Raw genomic sequence first — 20,928 nt, 5'->3', positions numbered from 1 at the left:
TTAATTTTGGTAATTAGTAAATTTTTCTTTTAGAAATTACTTATAGCAGATTTTAAAAATCAGGAAGGAGTAGTTTTTCAAAATCTGATTTTAAAAAAAAATTATACTTCATAAAATTCTATATATACCCTCGTATATATTATGAAAATAAAAAATTATCCTCATTAATTAGAAAATAAAATTATTATATTTAAAGAGATTATTATCATTACCAATTAGATTGAGATAACAAAATAAAAAATATAAGTTTTTTAGTTATCAATTATTATATATACAAAATAAAAATATTTTATATACATGTTTATGAATGTTAATAAATTTTATTTAATATTTTGTTAAATTAAGTCACTTATATTCTTATAGTAATTTAATAATAAGATTTACTAAACACATACAATTGCTTGTGATTTTCTTGCAAGTATTTTCGGACATGAAATCATGAATACTCCAACTAAGGTTGGAAAATAGGCTGGGCCCAACTTGGCCAAGCCTATGCCCAGGTATCTGGCAGTTGAGATAGGCCCAACCTGTCCACACTCTTTGTGGACCAGACCTTTTTGAGCCCAGTCTTTAAAAAAATCATAAATTCTTTTATTTTTAATTAAAATTTAGCTATTGGAAATTGTCTTTATATATCCTTTTCCAAGGAATAATATTGTTCGTACAAATAATGGAAACAAATTTGTGGGGTTATATACATACATACATAAATACCAATATATTCAATATAAATCCTGATGAAACAAATTGTATTTTGAGAGCGCAAGGGGTATAGTTATCCAACTCAATTAATTTTTAATGAAGTCTAATTCTTTCTTTGTGAGAAGATGAATGCAAAACAGTGCTAAATTATCTTCCAAGTTCCATCTTTCATTATTTACTCAAAAGTCATGGCTGACGAAAGTCTAATATAAAACCAGTAGAATGATATGTAATTGATCATCATCACATTCTTTTGATCTGTCAGAGCTTGTATCTTAAGAAATTAAAATTCTTGTCCAAAAAAAAAAAAGATTAAAAAATTATAGTTGACACGTAGACCACATCTGCTGCAAATGAAAATCATGTACGTAACTGGAACGAAAAAATAATAAAAGAAAATCAGCTGATATATTAGCAAATATATAGCAGCCGCTCACAGCGAAAAATGCAGTGAATACAAACTGAGATCAAGAATACAAATTGGGCAATGTTGGACAATTGCTGCAGTACTATATTACAATCATCGACAATTAAGAAGAAGAAGAAAAAAAGAAGAAAAGAAAGTTAAAAACCCACAAACTTAAATAACAATTAAATACTTTTCTTTCAACCCATCATTCTTTGATTCATTGGAGCCATCATAGTGGCTTGCTGGAGATGCATGTTCTGATTCCGTGCTAGGTTTCCTTGATATCCTGCATGCCACAATCAAATAAAATCCCAGATTTACTTTGCGGTTCTTAAGCAAATTTATCGATCATAAAAAAAACTGGGCATATATAAACGGATAGTGAAAGTAAAAGGCTTCAGATTTTTCTTTCTTTTTCTTAAAGGAATTTTACCAATGGAAGGATCCCAGCCTCTGGATTGAAGCTCTCTGTATTCTTGACAAAGAGCACACCATTCGCAGAGACAGTGAGTGATCCAATCCGGCGCCGGAGCTTCAGGGAGGTTGAACTTGCTCCTAAGCTTGGTCCTGTACGTGCATGACATTATGCATGGTATCGCTATGCAGAAGGCAATCCCGGCGTACAGTAACCCACTTGTCCCACAAGCTAATTCAAACAACAACCAAATTATAATTAATTATGTTAAATTCATTGGGGAAAAAAAAGTGTATGATTAAGAAAAAGAAAGTAGAATCCTGTAGAAATACGATTAACTTACAGGTGTGGCCATCATCGACTATCTCCGCAAGCTGGCCGAACGTCAAGCATGGGAAGCAAGCCGTAACAAGAGCTGAACGGTTTTCGAAAAATTCATCAATTAATATTTGGGTTCTCATTTTGTTTGACAAATTACTCAGAAGAGACGCACACTCTTGATCTGCTTCTACGAGATTGCTTAAATGTTTATGTGAGAAAATGGTCAAAATCCCATAGATTCAAACATTTTTTTTTAGTGTCCTATACTATTTTATACCATGTTTCAAAACCCACTAAACAGTAAAAGTTTTTAATGAGTAAAATATTGAAAGACACAAAAAAATCGAAAGTTAACAGCAAGAGATTTGTGATGAGCTTTGAAACATGGTAGAGAAATAATTAATTTGGAGGATTTTAAGAGTAATGATACGTTTACAAATTATTGCACAAACCTTTTTGTATATTGTGATATGGCAGCTTACATGGCATGAAGGGGTTGGTTGATTGAAAGAATTACAAGCCCCACATAATTGTTTTCGATTCTCTCATAATTTGAATTTTTCTCAATCAATTCTCTTAAATTAAGAGAGAATTTTAATTCTCTTCATCAACTACTTTCGCTTCTTAATCATTCCTTTCATGTCCGTACGCTGCCACCTCATGTTATATAAAAAGATTTGTATTCATTAAAAAATTTGAGAGAAGAAATTTGGAATGTATATTATTATTCAATTAAAAAACTTATCAGGTATTAAACTCGGAACAAGGGAGGAGAGGATCACCATTCATTGGGTCATTCATGCAGTCAAACAGGCCGCTACTCCAAGCGTTTTCCTGAATTGACTTTGGGCCTGGGCTTGGCACTGGAATTCCATATTGGGCCTGTGGTCCATTATTATTCTGATACTGCATCACCGGAGGAGCTTGGTATCCGACTGTAGGAGGCATTTGTGCTGTGGCCTGAGGATACATCATAGGGGTTGTTTGTACGGTAACCTGAGGGTGCACAGGACTCCTTTGCTGGCTTGGTGGTGGAAACGGCACGGCCGTCTGAGTACCCGGTGGTGGGAACTTCACAGGGTGGGCTGGAATTTTTTGTGGGCCTTGTGGTGGGTATGCAGCTACAGGCTGATTAGGGCCATTTGGAAACGTTTGGTTGTTTTGCTGCATTGTGTGTGGTACAATTGCTGGCCCAGGTGTTTGAGCCCTATAGCCCTGGTTAGCAGGTAGTGGTGATTGTGCTTCTTGTTGTTCATAAGTTGGTGCAGCAGTGTTTTCGTATTGATATTCTTGAGGTTGTAGCTCATATTCTTGAGCTTGCTGATGAGCTGAAGAGCCTGCCGCTTCGGGATTTCCCATGATTTGCTGCTTGAGAGAGCTCAATAATTGGTATCTGGGTGCTAATATGCTACTAGGTGTACTTTGATTTTATATATAAGCTAGGTGCAAAGTATGAAAGAATAAGCAACTTGCACCAAGAATTCACTAAAATTTAGGTAAAAAATTACAAAAACAAAGACTTTGATGAAGTGACAACTAATGCTGACAATTGTATTTGAATGGGTTTACTTTGACTTAAAAAAAATTTTCGATTCTTTGCTGAAGGGCTGATGTATTGCTTAGCTTCGCCATGTGAGCACGATTGAGCCTGTAGTTATAACAGCATGGGCATGGCAAGTTGACCTCAACTCTGTTGGCTAAAGAATTCAGCTTATTAAGTTTAGAAAACTTCACATATTTTCATGCAAACATAGACTTAAATTGGTTGCCAATAATAATTTAGTTTGGCAGCAACTTTTTTTTTTTTTTCATTTAGCTCAATCTTGATGTAGGGTGGTTTCGTACAATGAATAGGGTAGCTTTCAAAGGTTATAACTTAGTTATCGGTGTTTATTTTGATCGTATAAGATATTATTTTGAAACTTGTGATAAGATACACCAAACCCAAATAGCATAGGCTTTTTTGTTCCATGATCGAGCCATAAATTCTATTTTTTTCTGATCGTTTTATGGTTTTAAATTATTTTTCATGTTACTTCCAAGATTTTTTTTTCAGATATCGAATTCTTGTGTTATTTGTTTTGTTTTTTATTTGGATTAGGAGAGAATTTCATTATAAAATAATATTTTGGATTTGCCTACTTTTGTAAATTTGTGATATTTAAAGTTAGTATAAAAGGGGTTCAAAATTCTAATTTTGTTCATTCATACTTTTCAACGATACTGTCATCATTTATAGACTTAGTTTCTCTTAACTATCAATCTTGTTTATATTTCCACATTGTCAAATCTTCTCTTCTCCTACGTGAGTGGAGTTTGAAACGTAGACCTCTTATTTTTCAAGATAAGAAATTTTACAGTCTTAATTAAATGACACTCACAACTAGTAGAAACACGACATTTTATATTTCTTAACACTATTGAGAAACTTTCAAACTCCTATGTATGTAAATTTGAAAAGGAACGTAAAAGAACAGCGAAAATACATATAAATTCCTATTCTATCTCAAATTGTATTTTTTTTTCACTGATCAATCTCATCTTCAACCTGCCCCTTCCACTTGCATATAAAATAAAAACTCAAATAGATAAACATAAAGAGTGTTACAATTTCATGTAGATAACAAATTTTAATTTAACTTATAGTGATGTATAGTGTTGAATAAGCTGATAATAAATTGGTACTTCTACCTTCAATTCTTAATCAATTTAAGTGTTGATCATCATATGCAGTTAATTTCCTTAAATTATTATTTTTCATTATCAAGAATATTTCTTACTGGTTGGAGTTGTTTTACCCAGTTTTTAATAGGAATTTAGAAAGGCCTTAGTCCAAATTATACTTTTCTCTTGCTAATGACCGAGGAGATGGACATCATGTAGCGATTTATTGATAGAGATGGAAAATATACATAAATATGGCACATTTAACTATCTTTTTTTCTCTTTTTTTTTTTCTTTTTAATTTGTGAAGATTGCGCCATGCAATAGCATATTTTAGATTTAATTATAAGCTTGAAAAAACAACCGCAAATTTGCTCTCCTTTGTCTCACTTCAATATGCATGTATCTAATTATTGTGGATTATACAATTCTCTCTTTTTTTTTTTGGTTAATTTTCTTTCTACTTGAGAGACCATGATTAACGGGCGGGAATGACTTGACTTAATCGTCGAGCGTTGACTAATAGAGCCTAATCATCTCTTACCAAACACGTAAAGACCCCGGCCAACTGGCTGACATTGCACGAGTCAATGCTGTGAATTATTAGGTTGGAGTCTTTAAACAGTTCCTCAGCCAATTGCTATTATTTAACTATAGCCAAATATAAATAAATAATTCTATGATTTTGCCGGATACGGAGTTGCGTGGAATATTAGGACATATTACCAATATAAATGGATTTCGATTGATCATTTGCTATGGGTTTTTCAAATACAATCTTATTGTTAGTGAAAAAAAAAAAGTACACTGCAATGCTGGTGCTATTTACTTACCAAAAACTTCTATTTCATAACAGATCCTTCATTTTTATAGTATATAATATTGAAAAAAAGAATCCTTTTTATTTCAAAGTAGTTGTGCCTTAAAAACTATATATAATTATCATAGCAAATAGAACCTACATCCTTTGCTCTTTTTTACGAATGAAAATTTGCGACATGACCTGCTAATCTAACATGAAAGTTCGAATTAACCTAAAATTACATGATTGTCTAAGGACTAAGGGACCAAACTCATGTGAGATATTTTCTAATCATGTCAGTTCAAGTTAAGAGTTTCGGACATGTAAACTAATTTCTTACACGGTTTTTAATTATATATGACAATGTTTCGACTTAAATTTTTTAATTACAATGTTGACACGAAGTTTGAACAATTAATTTCATCTAATCTAATGTTTGATATTGAAAGAGTACCCCCTCGTACCCGAAATCATAGATCTAATGTTTTATCCTTCTCAAGCAGTTCTACGAATTCAAATTGAAATGTAAAAAGTGAGAATGTTTTCATACATGATTGATACCGCTAACCATCAGAACCACTAGTATTTATTTGTTTTCATAAAAAGCAAAAGTACTACCATTTCTTTTACCATCTATATATATATATTAGAAATGGTTAACAGGCATCTTAATTTTTTTCTTCATGTGAAAAAACTATTAAGTCATATGTTTTAATAGAGAGAGAGTCAACCTCAGATTCAAAATTAAAATCCGGACAAAATTACATAGTCATAAATGAGTTTACAACATTATAAAAGTTCATTTCCTATTTCGTAAGTCTGTCCTGAACTTTAAATTCATTGTTTTACAACAACATTGTAAACTCATCTCAGATTTTAATCCAAGATTAAAAAAATTTCGTATGCACATACACAAATCAGATGCAGGCATTCTTTTTTTTTTTTTTTTTTTTTATGCGAACATGCTGTTAAATTGTGCAATTTAACAGAGTAATTTTTTACTGTGCTATAAAACCGTGCAGTTTAACAGCGTCTGAACTGACTCTATCAACCGTAAGGTTAATAGTGAGGGCGATCGCACTAAAGAAGGACTATATATATATATATATATAGCAAAATGGTATTAATATTTAGAACTTAGAACTCAAGCAGCTAAATAAAGAGAACTTAAAATTTACGTACGTTTTTGAAGAGACAATGTCACTCTGTATAAACATCTATTGAGCAACTTGTTGCCTTGTTGGTGGGGGCAAAACAGCTTGCAAGTTCTTGATCATCCTGTCAAGATCCTCCAACTTTTCATTTGCATTAGCCTGCACTAAATATCTCTGCAGCATCCTATACGATGCTTCACTCACTTGCCTTCTCCTCACCAACATTTGTTTAGAGCATTCAAAAGCTTCTTCCCACCGTCCCCTTGAACACAATCCCGTTACCAAAAGATCAAGTGCATGACCATGAGGACAAAACCCTCTATCAATCAAGTATCCCCAAAGATTCAAACCCAAATCAACCCGGAAATTTACGCAAAAGAATTTCATCAGCATCACAACTGTTCTTGTTTTGGGCACAAATTTACCCTCAATCATCCGGTCATAAAGCTTGCAAACACCCTCCAAGCCACTCGACTTCATCAGTCCGAAGAACATTGTATGATACGTCACATTGTCGTGCCCAATACGCTTCTCCTCCATCTCATCCATCAATTCCATCGCAGCATTCAGATCTCTACATCTTATGAGCGAGCTAATCATAGCATTATAAGCCCCGATATCAGGCTTTAAATTCCTCTTAGGCATTTCATCAAACAGCTGCCTCGCCTGGTGTATGTTCCGAACAAGCCCGGCACCATGAATCAAAGTAGTGATTGTTTGCAACGAAGGCAAGCAAGCAACCCGTTCCATTTCTTCAAAAAGTCTCATAGCATCACCAAAGCATCCCTTTTTACAATAACCATCAATTCTAATATTATAAGTAACAACGCTCGGCCTAAACCCTCTTAGTACCATTTCATGATAAAACATCTCCATTGCTGTAACGTCCCCAGATTCCTTAAACCCCAGAAGCAAAATGTTCATAGTTTTGTTGTTGGGAGCAAATCGCGAAAGCAATTTTACAAACACTGACCTCGCCTCTTTCATTTCCTTTTGAGTGCAAAATGCTTGAAGAAGTACATTAAACTCTTCGCTACCGAACTTCCTTATCCCAACAAAAATTTCCCTCTCCATTCTGTCAAATGCTTCGAGGGTTTCTTCATAAGATTGAAATTTGGAAATTCTTGACAGCATGATGCTCATGGACTTAAGTGTGAGCAGCGAAGGGTGAGTGCGTTGCACGTGTGACATCAGCTCCCAAGCTTGATCGAAATAGCGCATACGTGCGAGGATGTGGAGGGTCTTTTCGAAAGCGTCGGGGGTTGGAGTGAAGTGGGGATGTTGAAGGGTGAATTTGAAGAATTCGAGGGCTTTAAGGCCATTCGAGTGAGCGGCGAAGAGGCGGCCGAGAACGTTCTCGACGAGAGTTGAGGAGAGGGGAGTTGTTTGCGGGAGGTGTTGGAGGAGTGTTGGGTGCAGTGGTTGATCGGGAAATGGATGGTCGTTGATGATTCTGGTGATCCGCTCGATTTCGGAAGATTGAGTTGTAGTAGAAAATAATAAGGCAAGCCTGTCGGAGATTCCAGGAAATTTATCGGATCTCTTCAATCTCTTCGCCAGGAGCATCCTTTGGTATTGAATTTTTAATAGCGATGGTGGTCGAGTGCAAGCGCGGGGCACGCAACATATTTGAACTTCTCGGGCCCATGAAATTTGGGTCCATCTACATTTGCAAGGAGCAGTTCAAATATTCGAGCTCTAACATAACAGAGGTATGGACTGATAAGGTCATGGTTCCAATAAATTTATGATAGCAAGTATCGGTAAATTATAAAATTATATTAAAAAATTTATTTTCATAAAAAAGAATTAAATTGTTTTGTGACACGATGGACCATGGTACATATTAATTGCTTATGTTCCCGCTAATTTTGGTCTTAAAAATTATGTTTAACAAATTCTACCAAGCACAGTTTTTTTTAATTTTTAATTTTTATCTTTCAACTCTGCAATTGTAACAAAGTCGACACATTTTTCATGCTATTGAGAGAATAACAATAGATTTTTCTGTCTCAAAATATCTATTTTTATTATTAGACCGAACGCACTCATGTCAATGTAGTCATCAGCGGAGGCCCAACACAGAAATTTAATGTCTGCGTCACCATCATAAGCCCAAAAAGAACCAAGCCCCTTGAAACACACGCTTAATACAAAACTATTTAGAAGGAAATAACCACCGTATTACCAACCGACTGTCGCCTGAGATCTGTGAAAGCAAATGAATCTTACCTCTTGATCCTCTCATTGGCGCGCTGATTTACACAGAAACCAAATATAAACGCACAGCAATTGGTCCCAAGATCCGAAATTCTAAAAAATGGAGGCTCCGCTAGGTGGATCCGACAGAGACAAACCTAACACTTCCTCCTCTTCTCCTGTCTCCGTCATCTCCAACTTCTGGAAAGGTAACGCTTCATTTTTTTATTTTTTTTAAATTCCATAGCCAATGTTATTGATGAGACCATGATTCTATCATTTAGTCGGAGAAAAGCGTTTGGCATCACTGTGACCATAATTTGTCTCAAACATTTAGCACAGTTAGTGCGGCCAAAGGAGGCATTAGTTCAACATTTTTAGTCAATTTTTAGCTACAGGCGTTGTGGATTCGTATTACGAAAGCTGTGAAATTATAATTAAGTTGATGAGGAGCTATTATGATACAGTGTGTTATCTGAGATTACTGTTTTTCGTCATATTTAATCTTCGTGTATTTTAATGTCTTTGGTTGAATTTATTTGGATTCAGCTGGAACTAGTGTATCAAGGTGGACTGAACTGTGAAATATACGTTAGTTCATGTTAGTGATTTATAGGAACATATCATGTCTCATGCTCTGTTATATTAGCTTTCTTTTCGATTAATTTTATAGCCTTGGATCAATTACATTTGGAAACAATATGAGATAGTATAATTGCTAGGTGAGTTTAGTTTTTACTATGACAGTGTTTGCTATGGCTTCTCAGTTGTGCTTTTGTTAATAGAATTTTTCTTCCCTAGTATGCTTGATCAACCCATTGAAAAGGCTCTATATGACATTAATTTGTACCTTTAGTTTGTCATTTTCATCATATGATGATAATGTACTTATATCTTTGTTGGAATGGCTTGCTGATTTCTTCTTCTTTGCTCTCTCTCTCTTTTTTCCCTTCTTTTTTCCCCTTCCTAGAATTTGATTTGGAGAAAGAAAAAAGTTTGCTTGATGAACTAGGACTTAAGATAGCTGAAAATCAAGAGAACAGTCAAAAAAACCGACGGAAGCTTGCAGAGAGCACCAGAGGTACGTAATTGAAATTGTATGCGAATAACCTAGAGAATATCAAATACTCGTTTTGGGTTGAATTTATTTGTGTAGTTATGGAGAGAGGTTTCAGCTAGATCTCCCTTTTATATCCTCCTTTTTCTGTATTTTTTTGGATAAGTTTGTCAGTATTGATGTTTCTAGTTTTGTCCAACAGATTTTAAGAAAGCTTCACCAGAGGAAAAATTAAGCCTTTTCAATTCTTTACTTAAGGGTTATCAAGAAGAAGTTGATAATCTTACGAAAAGAGCAAAATTCGGAGAAAATGCATTTCTTAATATCTATCAAAAACTTTATGAGGCTCCAGATCCTTATCCTGCTCTTGCTTCAATTGCTGTGAGTATTAGATTGTTCATGTTCTTGTTTTAGGTTTATCAGTTTCACGCATAATTAAATTCGCTTTTGTTATATGAATGAATTCTATTGGTCTTGTTGAGAGATGTTCTCTATATTAAGATAGAAGTTAGAGGATTCTTAAGTGTCAATTCATGATTTACTTATGGATGTTAAGATCTATATCTTGTGCCCAAACAGATGTTTTTATGGGTGAGACTATTTGCACTCTTAAAATTAGTTTGAACACTCTTATTTTATAACAAAATACCCGTCATATGAATTACTACTAAGGGCTCTCTCTTATAAACTAATATAATATAACTACTTTGAATACTCATATAGTACACTCACTATTTATTATTTAATTCTCTTGACATAAACCCTAAAAATTTTATTTCCAATCTTTGAAATAATATTTAGTTAAACAAGGAGCAAATCAATACTTTTAATATATTTTGAACACATTTTTCTTTTTTGATTCCAAAAAAAATTATTTTTTGTAGTCTTCTCCTTTTTCTCCTTTGTCTTATTCTTCTTCTTCCTTTTTTTATTCTTCTTCTTTTTCTTCGTCTACTACTACTTCTTCTTCTTCTTCTTTTTTTTCTCTTTGTGGCCAAATGACCAACTTTCTTCTCAATTGTTAGGTTAAAAAATTGGGATCTAAAAGCCAATATTGACCATATTCTTCAATAGATAAAAACCAATAACTAAAACTTGTGTTAAAGAATTTGTTTAGAACATAATTTGATTCCATTGTTGTATGTACTAAGTTGTTATTAATTCATTTTGGATGTGCTAAATAGTTTGATTGGTGTTTTGAGTAAATTAATTTAACTAGCTAAAGTAAAGTCTATTTTTGAATTCTAGAGAGTGTAGAAGTAAAACTTAATTTTTTAAATTTAGCACATGAGTATAAAGAGTAATAGAGTGTTCAGAGTAACTTTTAAAGTGCAAATAGTCCCACTCTTTTTTTTTTTTAATCTATATCCTTAATTTAGAGAAGGACCCGTATGACATGAAAGGACTTTTTGTTCTTATAAACATCTGATACGAAATTAGCAATTATATGTAAAGAATCCAAACTGTTATATCTGCCAAGATTTTCTTTCCATGACCTAATTTAATGGTACCAGGATTCTCTCCTTGGCAAATAAATACTGGTAGATGATTGGTTGTTTTTACAATAAAAAAATTATGAAGGGGTAAATTTTAACCATGCATGGCCAATAATGCACACGTGGTACTAGATCTTTAAAAGCTCAAGAGAGGATCCTTATCCAATTGAATTTGTTGGTATAGTTTTGAACAGATTGTGGCAGAAAGTTTTATTGTGACATGTTCAATTATATTCTAAAGGTCATGTACTATCTTCTTGTAGCTAAGACGTCAATTGTTTTGCTTAAATTGAACCTTCTTTTCTGTTCAGTATAGTCCTCGCCTTCATCACTGTTTCAGTTATCATCTATGAGCCATAACTATCTCGAAGCTTGGTAGTTCATGCTTATTTTAGAAATCACTGCATTTTTTATGTACTCATTTTTTAAAATATTCCTATAAAGACTACAGTTTTCCATTGTGTTGTATTTGTACAAAGAATATGTTTCTGCACAGTTGGCATGTAAGTCACACTTGTCTCTATACAGGAGCAAGATCTAAAATTGTCTGAACTAGAATCTGAAAATCGAAAAATGAAAATTGAGTTGGAGGAATACAGAACAGAAGCAACTCACTTAAAGAATCAGCAGTCAACAATAAGAAGACTCGAAGAGCGCAACCGCCAGTTGGAGCAACAGGTTAGCATCTTATTGCACCCTAGTCATTATGATACCACCAATGTGACAATTTTGTTATTTCCCTGACATGCCTGTGCCCATGACTAGTGTGTGAACAACATGCCAATTGTATTTTATGTGTTAAGATATGTCATTAAAAGCTCTTCTCATGGCCAGATATAACAGTCAGTGATTAAGATCACAGTTTGGAAATTGTTAATGGCATTTTGGTATTGCAGTTTGAACATTTTCAATGGGTTAAAAAAAAATTCCTATATAACTACATGCCTTCTATTAACTCGAGACGTAGTTATGTGTAAAGATGTGAATGGTGATTACTTGGTTTCCTATTTTCTTTTAGATGGAGGAAAAAGTGAAAGAAATTGTGGAGATCAAGCAACGTGGTCTGGCTGAAGAGAATCAGAAGACACTGGAGATTTTACAAGAACGGTATTTTGGTTTTTGTTGAAGTTCATGTTTTACTGGTCAGAATGTTTTGGAGTGTTAGGTTTCATCATGCACTTACCCCTGCTGATAAATGTGAATCTTACTGTGTTAGAAATTCTTTTAATGGTTCTTGTTGAAATTTTACTCTATATCCGGATTCGTGGTTTATTTATTTTGTGCAGGGAGCAGGCTTTGCAGGATCAATTGCGACAAGCTAAAGATAGTGTTGCCACTATGCAGAAATTACATGAACTTGCTCAAAGCCAATTGTTTGAAGTCCGTGCCCAATCAGGTGAGACAATGGATCAGAACTTTTGTATGTTGTTATCTATTTTGACTTTTTTTTTTAATCAAATAGAAAAAAAATTGTTATATTGTCACTTGAATTTGTGAAATCATTAATTCTAATTCTCAATAGAAACTCTGATTTTGGCTGTTATGCTTTTCTTGTCCTCTATGTGAATTTGTGAAATCATTTCCGGTCTACATTTGTATCTTATTTGTTGGTGAATAATATCAGATGAAGAAAGGGTGGCAAAACAATCAGAGGTCAACCTTCTGATGGATGAAGTTGAACGGGCTCAAACACGACTTCTTAGTCTTCAGAGAGAGAAGGTGAAGTCAAATATTCTGTGTTTAGAAATGATTCAACTTGTCTCTTAATTCATTTTAGTGCTGTATTTATGTAGCTGCTTTCTCTTCATTTTTTTTTTGGGGGGGGAATTCATTGTTCAATATCAGTTCTATGTTGTTGTCAATTCATGTATTCATTGTGACATAATTGTTTGAACTTTGAGTTATTTCAACTAATGAAACCAACAAAAAAGGATCACAATTTAGGCAGTATCTGTTGATCTTGCAATTGAAGGTTGAAATTACTTGTGTCCTGTTTTGTAGGATCTCCTACGTTCTCAATTACAATCTGCAAATGATGAGGCTGGAGGTAGGAACAGGTAACACCCTCTAGTTCTATTATTTGTAACATTAATACCATAAAAAGAACTGGAATTTCTGTCATCTTCTGGTGACAAGTTTTCCTCAATTATCAGTAGCAAGGTCCTGTGTTTTTGAAGGTGCTTAAACTATTTAAAAAATTATGAAGTTTTATAAATTTTTTATTTTGATGTAGTAGGTTGTAAAGTAATGTTTTAAATAAATTGCCTGTGTCATAGTAATGTGGAATAATGTGTTTGTTGGAAATTAAGTCTCATGGGTATACTTCAATTAATATCAACATGTTTTACTGCTTGAAATCAGAAATGTCCCCAGAAAAGTAGCATGCCTGTCCGGTAGCAATAGACGAGGCCTGTAGTTTCTTAGGAGTTTAAAACTTGGCTGACATGCCCTAGAGTGTTAGATCCTTACACAACATGAGTGACCTTTCTTTTTGGGGAAAAAAAAAAAGGTGTGTTGGAACGAGCAGCTCTTCTGAAGTAATATGCAAAAATATGTAACGGTCATTTGAGTTTTTTATTATTATTGATTATATTACAGAACAGAAATTTACAAAAGGAAACAAGTTTCTTGCAGAAATATCTGTTACAATTGAAATTTGGGTTTCTTTCTTTTCCCTCCCAACCAAACACTCGCATATTTCTATTGTTTATAATATTTAGAGTTCCATTTCTTTTAGAGCTCACCATTGTCTCCTGTGGTCACAGTGATACTTTGGATTCAAATAGCTACCTTGAAAATTCTTTGAGTGCTAAAGAGAAGATTATCTCTGAGCTGAATTCGGAGCTTCACAATATTGAAACCGCCCTATCAAATGAGCGGGAGCAACACATGAACGAGATCAAGAAATTGAATGCATTGCTTATTGAAAAGGTAATCAGCTACGTGTTTATCAAGTTCTGTTGATTTATTTTAAAGTTTTCTTTCTTCTGTATTTAGTGATTTTTCTACTATCTTAACAGTATATGTAGTCTCACACACACACAAACAAACATGTACGGAGAGAGAGAGAGAGAGAGAGAGAAATTGATGTTGACTTGCTTTTGGAGGTCGTACTGCATTATATTTCTATCAACTACATCCTGCATAATCACAATATTGAAACCAACCTGCCTTTCACATATGACAATTATTATTGCTATTATTATTGTTATTATTTTCCTCACTTATCTATGTTTGCTTGTCTGTTAATCCAGGAAGCTGCTCTTGAGGACATGAAGAAAGAGCTCCAAGCTAGGCCTACATCTAAAATGGTTGATGATTTGCGTAAAAAAGTGAAAATTTTACAGGTAATATCATTTTCTCTCTATATTGTGGTTAATCATTGGGGATTCTTCCTCAATAGATTTTGTTTTAGGTTGTATGAATATGTTGAAATTTCACATAATTTCTCTAGTTTCATTTGGCCTATTTTTAGGTGCCGATGCTTGGACTGCTTTAAACTACATTATATTAGTTGTCTTGCTAGTTATGTGATCTTATTATCCCAATCAATTTAAATGTGCTGAAGTACTTAATTCCCTACAAGCTTAAAATCATTGAGAATTTAAGAAGGAAACCAAATAATTGTTGAAGGATAAAATGGAGTCTTAAATTTTCTAAAGACATATAATAAAGTCCTCATGTTGGGATATATGATTTTGTCCCACTTCAGCTGTTATTGTTGCTTGATGTTTGGGTGCCATTGTGATTTTCTTTTTCTCTCTCTTGAAGTAGTTGGCCATGAATTGTAACTGAGATATATGATTTTCTGCCAAATATGTTTAAATGGACTGGTTAGAACTTGAATTCTATCATTATTTAACATGCACGGCTTTTTTTATTTTGCACTCTATTCATTATGCATCTTGCCATGGTGCTTATATTTTGTGATCCCTACTTTCACATTTCTGTGCATCCTAATAGCATTTGGTACCTCTATCTGTGTAGTTTGATTGTTGTAGGCAGTGTGTAATAATTCAATTCAGTTGGAAGATTAACAATGCTTTGTTATTCTACTGTTTTATATATTTAACCACCATAGGCAGTGGGTTATAATTCAATTGAGGCTGAAGATTGGGAAGTAGCTACAAATGATGAAGAGATGAGCAAAATGGAATCTCTTCTTCTTGATAAAAATCGAAAAATGGAACACGAGCTGACACAATTGAAGGTATGTTGCCTATTTGTTTCCTTGTTAGTTTTGCTTTCCTGGTTTTCGTCAAGAACAAGAGCATTATATTATATCCAGATAATGAAAAAGCTTTAGAGGAAATTAATGTCTCATGAATTCATTAGGGTGCCTTATTTCCAGAGCATTCCAGTATAAAACGGTACTCCTAGCTGCTTTTACTCGTTATTTACCAGTTACCTTTGGTCATTGCTAATCTTACTAATTTCAGGTCAAGCTTTCTGAGAAAACGTCTTTGCTGGAGACAGCAGAAGGCAAGATAGCAGAACTTACAGCAAAGATCAATGAGCAACAAAAATTGATACAGAAGTTGGAAGATGATATTTTGAAGGTTGGGATTATTGACTTCCCAAAGTCTCAAAAATGCCATTGTACTTTCAAGTTGTATATTTTGAGTGTTACCTTATTGCTGATTAATGAGCTTTACGTTTATGTACACCTTATTTGGTGTCCAATATATTCATTTAAAGTCGCATAATATGGTCTTTTTGAACATGTTCTTTGGAGTCTACCCTTGTGAAATATTAAGTATTAATTCTTGAACATGTATCAGATAATGTGTGTGTGTGTGTGTGTATATATATATATATATATATATGATTTCTACTTCAGATGCACACACATACCAAGTGCGCATCATACACGCATTCGTTCATAACTACTTGTTAGCCTATAAGTTCATAAGTCAGTAATCATTTACATTTTTGTTAAAGGTCAAGTGTTTTCTTCCATTCAACCCAGCACCCCTCTTCTCAGCCCTTCTATATCTCCTGATCCCTTTACTCTTTCGATTTTAATATATTTTTGTTGCAGGGTTATAGTTCCAAAGACCGAAAAGGAAATGTATTTGATGATTGGGATCTATCGGAGGCTGGGGGAACCGAGTTATCTGAGGTCTCTCTCTTCTTTTTTTTTTTTTTAAAGTGAGTGTGTGTGTCTGTTATTTGTTTTGTAGTTGTAAATGCACGTTGATTGCATTATTATTATATTTATGTTTTGAAGTATTTCCTATAAAATTAATAATGGGACCAGGGCTTTCTATGATGTTCTGGCGATAATTTCTGTGACCAGAAGTAATCCATTTTCTCCATGTGGATTATTTTTTTGTTCATATGTTGTGTTTTCTGGATCAGAAAGCAGATAAAAAACATACGTACCCAGATCAAGATCAGAGCTCAATGCTTAAGGTGATCTGCAATCAGCGAGATCGATTTAGGGCACGGTTGCGAGAGACAGAAGAGGTATACTGTTCAAGATTTTGCAATTACTCATCATTCACTTCTTTTTCTACTATAATTGCTATTGAATGTATCCAATATTGAGATTATGGATTTGTTGGCGGGACTAATGAATTTTCCAAATTTTTAGGAAGTAAGGCAATTGAAAGAAAAGATAGGCGTCCTAACAGCAGAATTGGAAAAAACAAAGGCTGATAATGTCCAGCTCTATGGAAAAATTCGTTTTGTCCAAGATTACAATAATGAGAAAGTCATTTCTAGAGGTTCAAAGAAGGTAGCTTGTGTTAGTATTTCCCTAATATGCTTTTAAGTTTCTTGAGCTTATAGTTTCTGTTGTTTGAAACTCAGTATGCAGAGGATCTTGAAAGTGGTTTTACATCAGATATCGAATCCAAGTACAAGAAGATGTATGAAGATGATATCAATCCTTTTGCAGCTTTCTCAAAGAAGGTTGTTGAACTTGCACAGTGTCTTGGTGAACTTGTAATTCATGTTGTATTTACAAGTGCCTTCTGTAACCAAAATGTGAAGTTGTCATGTTCATGCTTTACTTCCAGTCGAATGCTGATTGTTGAGCTAGATGCTATTTTGCATACATTTTCATTATGATATTGTTGCATTGGACTCTTCTTGCTTCTTTCTTCTTAACATTAAAAATAAACAAATAAATAAAATTGTCCTCATCATAGGGAATGAGTGTGGCAGATATTCGTTTTTGTTTGATTGAAGACTCAGATGACACTAACTCTAGAAACAGATGACACACTCTGTTCTTCCTGGAAGTGATGCAAGATTGGCCCAAGACAGAACTAAAATTTATCTTGCCCTTGCATGTTGAAGAGATTTTTTTTTTTGTGTTGGGGGGGGTTGTTGGATTAACAACCAAATTTTGTTTTGTGGGATTAAGTGCAGTCTTTCCATGATTTTTCTTGTCATTCAAATATGAAGGCACTATAAGGATTGTGCTTAATTAGCTTCGTGAAGTATTTTAAGAACCTGATCCATGGAGCTGAGAACCTTACTCGTTCTGATTTAATAGCAGTTACTAATGATTTTAGGATACTTGTAGTAACCTTGTTTCTACACTGCCTAAATATCTATTTCAAATGCATGTGCATGTGTACTTGTTATTTGTTATATGTTATATGTTATAGACTCACCTTCATTTTTCACTTCTGTTAGGAAAGGGACCAACGATACAAGGAGTTGGGTATCCGAGATAGAATCACTCTTAGCAGTGGACGATTCCTTCTTGGCAACAAGTATAACCTGCTTTACTTATTTCTGTTTTCTTAGAATTTTCCCACTATTTTGGTGTCTGTGTGTTGTATATACATCCCTAGATCATATTCGGCCCAACATTTATAATTATGCATCATTAGCAGTACCTCACCTCTGCTCATCAAGGGTTAAAAGCTCAATTTACTCCATTGCCAGTCATGCTTTTTGGAAATATTATTCTTGCTAATCTGTATTTCGCACAGAAATTTCTACTGCTCGGTCCATCTACTGTCTTTCCTTCCCCAGCTTCATTAACTTACAATCATTTTCCTTCTATTCATATCAATGCTTTTCATGGTGTATTCTGAATGTACCCAAGGCATTTGATCAATTCATAGACTAATATATGCCAATGCATATGTTAGGCACCATATGTCAGGTTGACAGGTTCAATGCTTGTTTTCTTCTTACACGTCGAATGAAGTCATTTGTACCCAGCAGAAAGGCCTTCTTGATAAAACTGGATCCTCAACATTCAAAGTCTTTGGGGGAAGACAAACTTGTTTTTACCACTTGGCTTCGCGTATATCTTAAATGTTTTCCACTGTGTTTCTCACCTAAAATTGTATTGACAATTTTCCATCACACTCTTTGGTTTCATTTCCAGAGGATCTATGTTAAAGTATTTGATTAATTTTGCAGATATGCTCGGACTTTTGCATTTTTCTATACAATTTTGTTGCATGTCCTGGTATTTACCTGTCTCTACCGAATGTCGGCTCTGAGCTACCTGAGGTAACTATTTCTCAATCTTCTGATTGAAAGACCTATCTATTTTGTTTCCTGACAACATCTTCGGTTTTGCAGCAATGGTCCCGAGGAATTTGTTGAGAAAACAGTCGACCTCCCTCATGCACTGTGATTTAAGGCCTTGCCTGTTTTTACTGGTTTTTAGTTCACAGAGATGGACCACAGGATCAAAATTATGAATCAAACTGTCATACATTGTACATATAACAAAAATGATGTTATTTTTACTCGTCACCAACTTTAGTTGGTGAATGTAAGCAGCACTATTTTCCCATTAATTTTATTACTTGTAAATAGGCTCTAAACATCCGAACACAATGGACACTGGATTTTCTAAGCATTTTGAACGGTGTTACACATTTTAAATTTTTTATTTTGAAAAATTTATTTCAAATGCTGTGGTATTTATCAATTGGTTAGCAAGATAATATAATTAATTTATTAAAATTTTATAAAGAATTATTAACTATTTAATAAATGTCATTTGGAGTAAAAAATTTGGTGTGTGTATTATTACTCTCTGAACTTTTTGTGTCAAGTATTTTGGAAATTCATGAAGGCACTTGCTTGTACCGTTCACATTGCTGAGTTCGAAAAAGATTCATGATTTTAGTCATTGAAGCACTGTGTATCAAAATTATTGGATGGTTAATACATAATTGAACACATGAAAGGAATATGAACTCTTAAAATTTTATTATTGTTTCTTATTCATAGCTTACTATTTTGTCTTTAACAACAAAAAAAAATAGAATGTTTATTTATTTATTTATTGTCATTTGATTGAGCTATTTTTATTCGACTGGCCACTTAAATTTAAATCTTAGAAAAGATAGAATAAAAAAAAAAATTATACGAGTTTTGTCCACTTCTTATACCTTTTAAAATAAAATAATTAAAAAAATTATCTTATCAAGCATTAAGTTTTATGTAGGATATTACTCATAAGAATGGCATTTCATTCAATATTTTCAACATGAAATGTATGACAGAAACAAATAAGAACTTTATGTGCATTCATGAGTTTTATCTATTCTTATATCTTCCCTTTTCTCTCAAAACTAGACGATGGAGTTATTAATTTTTTATTATTAAAAAATTACAATGAATGATAGAAGTGTAATATTGAAATATTGAAGAAAATTAAATAAAAAAAATTAGCCATAAAATTTCATCATTTTTTTTTATCTCTCTGCCTTGTGTGACCTAGTAATAATCTAGAGTTCTAGACTAGCAGTCTGCTAACAAGTTAGATTGAGCAATGACACTTTGCTGAGTGAAGACATAATGCTATACGAGGGAAATAAATGTAAAATGGGAAATTGTGGTTGCTGTATTAGAGGTGAACCACAGAGATAATACATGAGAAGATAAATGGGAGTTTTTTTTTTTTGAAAGAGAAATGGGAATTGTCTTAAGAGGATATGGAAGATAAAACATATAAGCGAATATTGGAGACAACTTGCTAAAATCAAAAACTAAAATTAATGTGAAAGCATATTCGGTCTCTAATCAAATCATATATGTATAGGTTTATTGTTCTTAAAAATTTCGTTATATTACTATGAGAAATTTCCTGTTATTCAATGTCAATCTAGTGTTAAAAAAAAACCTAAATTAAAAAAAATTATTGATGGAATTAAAAAATAAAATATTTAAACTAGGATTATTATTATTCATATAATTACAATTTTTTTTAGGAGCAAATAATTACATTTTAATAAAAAATTTATATTTCATTTAATTTTTTAATAGAAAATAATTTCAAATATATTTTACTTTATGTTGAGCTCTATTACTATTACATTATAATTTTGATAAATTAATACTTGATAAATTGATAATTTCAATTAAATAATAGTTGTGATCTCAACGTAGAGCAAATGTATTAAATTAATTATTCGATAAATTTATAAGATAATAATTTTTTTAAGTCCTATTTTTCTATCGCACCAACTTACTACATAAATTAATAATTACTAAATTTAAAACTAAATCTACACGATATGTTATGTGGCTTTGATACTGCTTCTTGAAATAGATTTGAAAATTGAATCTCATTGCCTTTTTTTCTTTTTTTTTTAATATGAAATTTTAATTTGCATTCTCATTTTATAAAACGTGCCAGACGGGCTCTATACATCGTCTTTAATATAGAAAAAATAAAAACTCTATAGTAATTTAATTACTACCATTATAAGATAAACTATTA

The 20,928-nt window shown here is 33.1% G+C and overlaps 3 protein-coding genes across 3 annotated transcripts; 1 reads left to right on the top strand and 2 right to left on the bottom strand.

The window, feature by feature from the left end:
- Positions 1-1,091: 1,091 nt before the first annotated feature.
- LOC102622296 (protein PLANT CADMIUM RESISTANCE 4-like) lies at positions 1,092-3,270 on the bottom strand. The gene is made up of 4 exons (XM_006485786.3): positions 2,630-3,270; positions 1,870-1,941; positions 1,545-1,757; positions 1,092-1,397 (listed from the first exon to the last, which is right to left on the bottom strand). Exons 1-4 carry the CDS (start codon positions 3,204-3,206, stop codon positions 1,309-1,311), a joined length of 951 nt encoding a protein of 316 aa, XP_006485849.2. The 5' UTR covers positions 3,207-3,270; the 3' UTR covers positions 1,092-1,308.
- A 3,124-nt stretch (positions 3,271-6,394) lies between these two features.
- On the bottom strand, positions 6,395-8,205 carry LOC102620657 (pentatricopeptide repeat-containing protein At3g61360). The gene has a single exon (XM_006485708.4). It carries the CDS (start codon positions 8,031-8,033, stop codon positions 6,531-6,533), a length of 1,503 nt encoding a protein of 500 aa, XP_006485771.2. The 5' UTR covers positions 8,034-8,205; the 3' UTR covers positions 6,395-6,530.
- Positions 8,206-8,579: 374 nt separating this feature from the next.
- On the top strand, positions 8,580-19,082 carry LOC102620380 (protein CASP). Its single transcript, XM_006485707.4, has 19 exons — positions 8,580-8,875; positions 9,637-9,747; positions 9,926-10,104; positions 11,748-11,897; positions 12,238-12,326; positions 12,506-12,615; positions 12,844-12,938; positions 13,221-13,276; positions 13,985-14,150; positions 14,474-14,566; positions 15,301-15,429; positions 15,659-15,778; positions 16,261-16,341; positions 16,581-16,688; positions 16,816-16,959; positions 17,034-17,135; positions 17,868-17,947; positions 18,609-18,701; positions 18,774-19,082. The coding sequence occupies exons 1-19, from the start codon at positions 8,788-8,790 to the stop codon at positions 18,826-18,828; spliced, it is 2,049 nt and encodes a 682-aa protein (XP_006485770.2). The 5' UTR covers positions 8,580-8,787; the 3' UTR covers positions 18,829-19,082.
- The last annotated feature ends 1,846 nt before the right edge of the window (positions 19,083-20,928 follow it).

Source organism: Citrus sinensis, chromosome 3 (genome assembly GCF_022201045.2).
Source record: "Citrus sinensis cultivar Valencia sweet orange chromosome 3, DVS_A1.0, whole genome shotgun sequence".
Lineage (NCBI taxonomy): Eukaryota > Viridiplantae > Streptophyta > Magnoliopsida > Sapindales > Rutaceae > Citrus > Citrus sinensis.
This window is presented reverse-complemented; position numbering and strand designations above follow the sequence as displayed.

Coding starts and splice junctions, on each gene's coding strand:
- LOC102620380 (XM_006485707.4), top strand. CDS start 8,788: ATGGAGGCTCCGCTAGGTGGATCCGACAGAGACAAACCTAACACTTCC. Junction 11,898..12,237: donor ACCGCCAGTTGGAGCAACAG/GTTAGCATCTTA, acceptor ATTTTCTTTTAG/ATGGAGGAAAAAGTGAAAGA. Junction 14,567..15,300: donor AAAAAGTGAAAATTTTACAG/GTAATATCATTT, acceptor TAACCACCATAG/GCAGTGGGTTATAATTCAAT.
- LOC102620657 (XM_006485708.4), bottom strand. CDS start 8,033: ATGCTCCTGGCGAAGAGATTGAAGAGATCCGATAAATTTCCTGGAATC.
- LOC102622296 (XM_006485786.3), bottom strand. CDS start 3,206: ATGGGAAATCCCGAAGCGGCAGGCTCTTCAGCTCATCAGCAAGCTCAA. Junction 1,942..2,629: donor CATGAATGACCCAATGAATG/GTGATCCTCTCC, acceptor AAAACCGTTCAG/CTCTTGTTACGGCTTGCTTC. Junction 1,758..1,869: donor AGTCGATGATGGCCACACCT/GTAAGTTAATCG, acceptor TGTTTGAATTAG/CTTGTGGGACAAGTGGGTTA.